This window comes from Triticum aestivum, chromosome 6A (genome assembly GCF_018294505.1).
Source record: "Triticum aestivum cultivar Chinese Spring chromosome 6A, IWGSC CS RefSeq v2.1, whole genome shotgun sequence".
Lineage (NCBI taxonomy): Eukaryota > Viridiplantae > Streptophyta > Magnoliopsida > Poales > Poaceae > Triticum > Triticum aestivum.
In genome coordinates, this window is record NC_057809.1 from 119,498,408 (window position 1) to 119,505,755 (window position 7,348).

At 46.3% G+C, this 7,348-nt stretch overlaps 2 protein-coding genes and 1 non-coding gene across 3 annotated transcripts; 2 read left to right on the forward strand and 1 right to left on the reverse strand.

Moving 5' to 3' along the window:
* Positions 1–273: 273 nt before the first annotated feature.
* Positions 274–393, reverse strand: LOC123132708 (U5 spliceosomal RNA). Its single transcript, XR_006464990.1, has one exon. It is a non-coding gene; the product is annotated as a U5 spliceosomal RNA (small nuclear RNA).
* A 102-nt stretch (positions 394–495) lies between these two features.
* LOC123132424 (protein JASON) lies at positions 496–4,852 on the forward strand. The gene is made up of 8 exons (XM_044552215.1): positions 496–890; positions 991–1,060; positions 1,155–1,228; positions 3,049–3,141; positions 3,220–3,296; positions 3,449–4,283; positions 4,370–4,452; positions 4,552–4,852. The coding sequence occupies exons 1-8, from the start codon at positions 831–833 to the stop codon at positions 4,625–4,627; spliced, it is 1,368 nt and encodes a 455-aa protein (XP_044408150.1). The 5' UTR covers positions 496–830; the 3' UTR covers positions 4,628–4,852.
* Positions 4,853–5,394: 542 nt separating this feature from the next.
* LOC123129532 (uncharacterized) lies at positions 5,395–6,836 on the forward strand. The gene is made up of 3 exons (XM_044549663.1): positions 5,395–5,481; positions 5,608–5,757; positions 6,048–6,836. Exons 1-3 carry the CDS (start codon positions 5,395–5,397, stop codon positions 6,420–6,422), a joined length of 612 nt encoding a protein of 203 aa, XP_044405598.1. The 3' UTR covers positions 6,423–6,836.
* The last annotated feature ends 512 nt before the right edge of the window (positions 6,837–7,348 follow it).

Consider the following 7,348-nt stretch of genomic DNA (forward strand, 5'->3'; position numbering starts at 1 on the left):
TTCATCCCCATCTTTGTCGCACTCCTCTCTAAATTCTGAAATGAATCATAACATGGACGTGCTTTAGTTTTTTCTTAGGGGATTGGACGTGCTTTAGTGACAAGCATGTGATGCATGCATCTATTCATTTTTTAATAAAAAAAATCCTAGGCATGTGAAACTAAGAATGATTGCTTCATGTCAAATGGCTGATGAATTGGTATAGACCTTGCCTAGGCTTTGAAAGTAAGTTGATCAATGTGTGAACAAATTTTGTAGACTGAATTGTGGGACCCTCCTCATCAAGAGAAAAGAACCCTTCAAAAATAGGTGTATGCTGCTTGATATGGTGCGCACACGGTATTCTTTAGTAAAAGGCGAAAGAATAGTTCGCTTTATGCTCACCACGCAGCTGCCTGGGCTCTATCACTGCGGCTGACACCCTATAAGTAGCGATCAGCTCGAGCTCAACTCCACTAAGCAAGCGAGGTGGGACAAATAACCAATGCTTCGTCCATCCAGTGTTTCCACCGCACGGCACATTCGTCTCTACGTCCGGCCCATCTACGCCCAACCCATTTCCACCTAACGGCACAAAAAGGCCCACCACACTAGGCGAAAAAACAAATCCTCCCGTCCCCCCTCTGCCCCCTCTGCGGTGTCCGTGTCTCCGTTTCGAATTTTCTTTTCAAATCTCGTCCCCCCTTCACCTCCGCCTCTTCTTCTCCCCCCTGCTCCGACCTTCCATTTCCGACAATCACTCCCCGGGATCCCGCCGCACCAATCCCCAAACCCTCGACCGCGGCGGCGACGACTGAGCGAGCTCGCCGCAGGATTCTCTCGACGCCGCCATGGGCTGCTTCCTCTCGTGCTTCCGCGGCCGCCCCGACCCGGCCAGCCGGGCCCTCCACGTACGCTCACCCCCACCCCCTGCGATCTCGTCTTCCCTGGACCCCTCGTCTCCGATCCGCGTGCCGATGATCTGTTTCTCCGGGTGTTTCTCCCCTGCAGGATCCGCTCGTGCGCAAGACCCGGCTCGGGGACGCCTTCCTGGACGACCACCACGACGACGGCACGGCGAGTGAGTTTCTGAATCTCCCGTTGCGCCGATCGGATCCGATTCGATCTGCTGATGATGGTGACGGACTGCTGATTGCGTGTTGTTTTGTTTTCAGAGCTTGAGGAGAGCCGGACGCCGAAGGAGGGTCTCGGGAACGACGGAGGGGTCGACGACGACCTCAGGCGAGAGGTACCGAGATCGGCTGCAAAGCGCTTTCCTGTTTCTGTGTTTTTTTAACTGTGCGCAGCTCCGTCGGTATTCAGGCCGTGTTGCCGGTGGGTGGCAGGGAAAAAAATGAATTGGTTGATGCTTACGTTTTGACTTTGACACGTCTGCACTGTCGATGTGGCCTTCATGGATAGACTGTCAAGTCTGTACCTGCTAATCTGCTATGTCTAGACAAACTTTGTAGTTAGAAAGTTGTTCTGCAATTGCCAAGGGGGCCTTCTTAGTACCTAGGATTGGCTGTTAAGTCTGCACTGCACTTTACTAGAATGGAAATCGATGAACTTTATAGTTAGAAGGTCGTTCTGCAATTGCCAAGGGGCCTTCTTAGTACCTAGGGTTGGCTGTTAAGTCTGCACTGCACTTTACCAGAATGGAAATTGTGCTGCTGCCCTAGCAGCAAAATGTCGTAACGTTCTCCTTCCATGCATTCTTTGGTTTCGGGAATGTTGGCGGTTGGCTTTTTTGTTTTTAAATTTTAAATCTAAAATTCATCTCCTCAATATGCCATGTTCAGTTGGTGTTAGTTTTGTCATTTGGGCTAACTACTATGCTCCGCACTGTTTAATGTTCAGTGAAATGTGTAAAGTATGCACCTGTGGCAACAAAAATACCATCTACCTTTTAAATACCTTTTAACCTTTTTGCTTGTGGAGACACATCTAGTTGTTGGCCGAATAGGACACGATTTGCGGATTTGAAACCCTTGCTTAGACCATTTTCAGTGGGCGTGCCATAAAAATTTCCACGATAAGTACACTGCAAGTCTAGCAGATGCTAGTTATCACATTTGCTGAAGTCAATGTGCGCTGATTTCAAAATTAAATATTGACTTTTTAGATCCCATCTGAACTTTTAGACTTTGCAAAAATATATGGAAAGATCATGCTGTAAAATGCACAACCTTCTAAAGATTTTGTTGTATATGTCACATAGGTAATTCTGAATAATAGAGTTATCAATTAGTGTTCAAATGTATTGCTTGCCTTTCCCCATCAGGCTTTGCTGAAGTCTGTGTGCACTGTCAAGATTAAATCTTGCTCTTTTTCAATTCCACTTCAACCTTTTGTCTTTGGAGAATTATATCAAGGACCATGCTATACAATGTATAACCTCATAAAGGTTTTTCGTATGCATTGTTTATGTAGTTTAGAATATTATAATGGTTAGTTATTGTTGAAATATATTGTCCATCTTTTCCACATATGCATTTGGGCAAGGTTGTTATGTGCATGCAACTTAATACGATATCATGGCCAACAGGTCAACATTTCAAATTTTCAACACCCTGCCAACGCACTTTCTGAATAGTTGTAACCTACGTCGATCTCAAGTCCAAGGATGAGAACAGCCTAGACGTGAGAGGAAGTGGTGAAATATATTATCTGCCTTTCTCCATCAGCTTAAAGCCTTAAACTTCGGAGAGGTGGTTAGGTCCATGCAATTCAATAATTATGATTACAATCTTCAGATGTAGGCCAAGTCTAACTGGTTCTCAAATTTCAGGTCTATGCAGTTCAATAGTTAGGATTATAATCTTCAGATATAGTCCAAGTCTTACTGGTTAGCAGATTTTGGCATAGTTAGCACCAACCAATTACAATGAAAAAGTTCTGTAATGCTCATTTGCTTGATATTTCTACATTTATCTCTGCACTGCATACTGATAGATATTGTTACACTTCACTGTTGCAATTCCGTGTTATCTTTTAAATCTTGGCACTCTAAATTATACTAGTAACAAATTCTGACGATGTTTTCATGGAATTCCACTATTATACCAGGCAAATTATCTTAAATCTTGTGGCGCAATATCAGAAACCCCTCCCGAAATTCTGAAAGCATCAAACCAAGTCGAAGAGCGAGAAATTAACGAGGTGTCGTCGTATTGAGTTTGTCTTTGTGATCTTCTTTTCATAAAAATCACCGTCTGACATCTTTTTTCTTACACCCAGTGCAATGAGACGTCAAACAATGCACAGGAGACTAAAGAGGCCCTGGTGTCTGAAATTAAGGATTACTTGTCTGAGGGGTAAAGAACTACTGTACCATCTATCTCCATGATTATTATTTTTTGAACAAGATCATCATGAATGTTGTGATCCTGTAAACTACAGTAGTAAGGTGACGACTACTGTTAGCTGGTCTGAAAACCAATTTTGCTGTTTCTTTCCAATAAAACAGGTTCAACTCCGACGGGCACGATGGTGCTGTGAAGCATGATCAGGACACCGACGAAGGCACTGACGACCATGTCACTGAGGTTGAATCAGCGGCGAGATCATCGTCGCAGGAAAGGTCCTCAGGCCAGATCATCAGGAACCAGAATCCTGATCCTAGCGACTCGCCTTTCCCCACCCCTCTGGTTCTGAGGGACGACATCCAGACCCCTGGATTCACCACACACCAGGGGAACTTCAAGCCCGGGAAGCGCGGGAGGGCCAGCAAGCAGTTCCTGTACCCCGTCCTGCGACCCATCGAGAACAAGCTGCAGTGGACGGAGCTGAGAGACGAGTCCTCCTCCCCCGTGGTCGCCTCTCACCCTCCCAAAAGAAGGTACCTGTCTGCAGATTCCACCGAGAACGAGAAGCCCCATCAGCAAACCCTTCCAGGCTCAGTGAATGCAGACGCAGCGCTATCATCAGAGTCTGCGCCATTTCTGTTCCATGGCGGCTGGAAAGCGCAGCACGCCGAAGAAGTGGCGTGTCCAGAGGATGAGAACGTCAACCAGCAGCAGCTTGTGGGCGGCGGCGGCGTCGGAGAGCTGCTGAGCAAGAGCTCGGAGAACGGGAAGCATGGCGTGGCCAGCCTGTCCTGCTGGCTCAAGACTACGTGTGCGGATGGTGAGGGTGAGGGCCAGACTGGACGGCAGCTGGGCTTCGGGAGCGTCGATCTCAGCGACGTGCCCGTCTTTGTGGCCTCTGGGCTGAACTGGGACAACGAGAACAACCCTACCCCGATGCTGCCCAAGGCCTGGGACGGCAACGGGATCCCCAACACCACCACCAAGTACAAAGAGGTGCGCATTTTCCCTCTAATCTTCCTCGCTTTCACGGTTATCTGTATGTAACTTACGAGCCGTTGTACGTGATTGGATGTTCTCAGGACCAGAGGGTGAACTGGCATGCCACGCCTTTCGAGAAGAGATTGATGAAAGTTTTGTCCGATGAGAAACCACACCATCAGAGGTACATACTCCTGCATTACATTTTCCTGTTAGCGCTTTCAGCAGATATATCTATCAGAGGAGCTAACATGAACATGATGAATGATTGCGACTGTGCCAGGAAAATCAGTGGGAAGCTGATCCACCTGGAGGAAGACGCGGTAGAGAGCCCGGCCAGTGCGACTGCTTCCTCATGATCGGCAGTACGAGAGGGTCCAGTGTTTGGCCAGTCCGGCCCGGGCCACCTCTTGCTGCAGCAGTGTCTGAAGCTGTCTGAAACTGAACTAGTGCTGCTACATTCTTGTTCGCTGAAGCATTTTGCTTGCGCCTCCGTGCAACTTTTGCACATCACCTGCTGGTTGATGTGATGCTGGGTATATTTTTCATCAATAATGAAAATAAGAGACTCTGCTTTGGTTTCATCCTCCCCTAGCTGGTCCTGCGATGCCGTTGGGTCTCTGCCGAACAGCGTAGGGTGGTGGTGGGTGTGTTTAAATTCGGGCAATAAAAGTTTTTCACAACTCGCACAGAGGCCTTGATTCGTGTCCATGGACCATGGTCCCGTCCACACAGGCCACAGTAACCGAGAGTAATTGACAAAAAACTATCACATTTCACGTAAGCTTCCCACAAAACTATCACATTTTGAAAACTGACCAAAAACTTCAGTTTAACGCTGATTTCGTAACAAAAAACTACCACATCGCGTTGATGACTGATTGAAGTGTTGTAAACGACTTTCTGACAGACCCGGCCCACCGGTCAGGACGGAGGCCGCGCTAACGGCTAACGGCGCTCGCCTGCCGCCCGTTAGCCGCGCGTGTCGGTCGGGCCCGGTCGGACTAGGCATAACCTGGCCGACCGGCTCGCTCCTCGTCCTCACCACCTCACTCTCCCCCGACTCACTCTTCTCCTCTGCTCTCCACTGCTCTTCTTCTTCTCGCACTCCGGCGACACCGCGACCATGCCGTCGTGGCCCAACAGCAACGAGACCTCTGACGATGATGACGAGTACATGAGCGAGTTCACTAGCATGAATATGGAGTATTTTGTAAGTCAGCTCAATCTCTCCTCTCCTCTCCTCTGCTAGGGTTAGGGTTTGAAGAAGGATAGGGATTTCTCCATTTAAGTTCATGTATGCGAGTTGTAGCTGACATATATGTGTTTCCTGCTGCAGCAAACTCCAGATACTGTGATAGATCCAAACTTTTCTGGGCTTGTGACTGAATCTAACCGTAGGTGCATCCTGCACAGGGAGAGGGCTGGCAAATTTGTGGCATTTGAAGGCACTGACACTGGCAGGAGATTCATAGGATGTGCAACTGAGGTAATGAACCAAGTTGTCATGGCTGTGATTGATTCGTTTTGTGCTTTTCTGAATAATGATGCTGCTTTTCTCATTTTTGATTAATTATAAGAACATTGCTATGTCTAAATTATGTACTTGTAGCAAATAGCAACAAAGAGCAATGGAAACATAGCACTGATTTATAATTTGTAGCATAGAGTTAGCTAGTGTATTGTAGCTACATATATGAGTACTGTTTATGATTTGTTATTGTGAATATGTTTGTTAATGAAGAATAAAGCTCACTTTAAATTTAACTGGATTTTCAGGATGGTGTGAACTGTGGTGTTTTAGAGTGGGTAGATGCCCCTTGGCCTGTGATTTTGCAAAGATGCTTAACCAAGCTCTGGGATATGTATCATGAGAAGAACCTTGGTAGAGTGCAAGACAAAGAGGCTCATGAGATAGAGGTTGAGAAATTGAAGAAGGAGCTGGATTCTCTTGGCAATCAGTACAGTCAGCTTGTGGATGATGTATCCAAGCTGCTTGATTACCAGGATGGGCAGAAATCCCATGACATGGATTACACAATCCAGACAATCAATGAACTTAAGGAGAAGAAGCATCAGCTTGAGGAGCGGGCAAAGATTGAGATTCAAATGGAGAAGCTTAAGCTCAAGAAAGAACAAAGGTGCATCCTGTAGAGTCAAGATGATATCATTCAAAACACCAGGAAAGCCATGAAGGAGATACAAGTTGAGAGAGACCTCCTTAAAGAAGAGAAGAAGAAGCTGGAGCATATCATTGCTGAGCTTTTGAAGGCAGGTCATGGGTGCAAAGAAAAGCTAGACAAGATCAAAGAAGTCGTCATGGAGGAGTGAAGTGGTAGCTAGGGTTGGTAAGTGAATATGAGGCCTATATATATAACTGGTCTAGTACTAGAATCTGATGCAGATATGCATCTTAATATTAATATGAACTCCCTATGAACTGCCTATGGTTTCAGATCATTTTGGTTGTGTTGTTGGGTGCTGTAATGCCCCTGATCTGTAATGCTCTAAGATAATCCTATTTGTAATGCCACCTGAACCATATTATCCAGATGTTGTTATATCTCCATATGCAATTTGTTGCTGCTAGGTAGTTGTTGCTAATACTTGCACTTGAATCTAGTAACACCAAACAACATTGAAACTGAAACTGAAACTGAAAATGAAAATGAAAATGAAACTTGCATTACATAGGAGGTAGCATAGATAACACAAATTGTCCGAGGATGCAACATACATAGCATTACATAGATAGATAGCACCAAATAGTTTGAGGATAACTGAAACTAGCCAACACTGAATAAGACTGACGAATCTGAATGTGAAACTTAATAGTTTCACATTCAGTTTCAGTTAGGCGCTTGCCCTGCTAAGCGGCCTGAGCGTTGTACCTCCTCTTCACTTCGGTAGGATGATTTGCCAGCATATGCACCTCCTGTTCTTCTTCATCTTTGTCTTCATCGATGAAGATGATGGGAGGAGGGCGGTGGCGAGCCTGCAGTGCTGGTGGTGCGATGATCTGGAGGTCGTCGTCCTCGTCTTGGTGCTTGTTTGCGTTTGCTTCAGCCGTAGATTGTGCT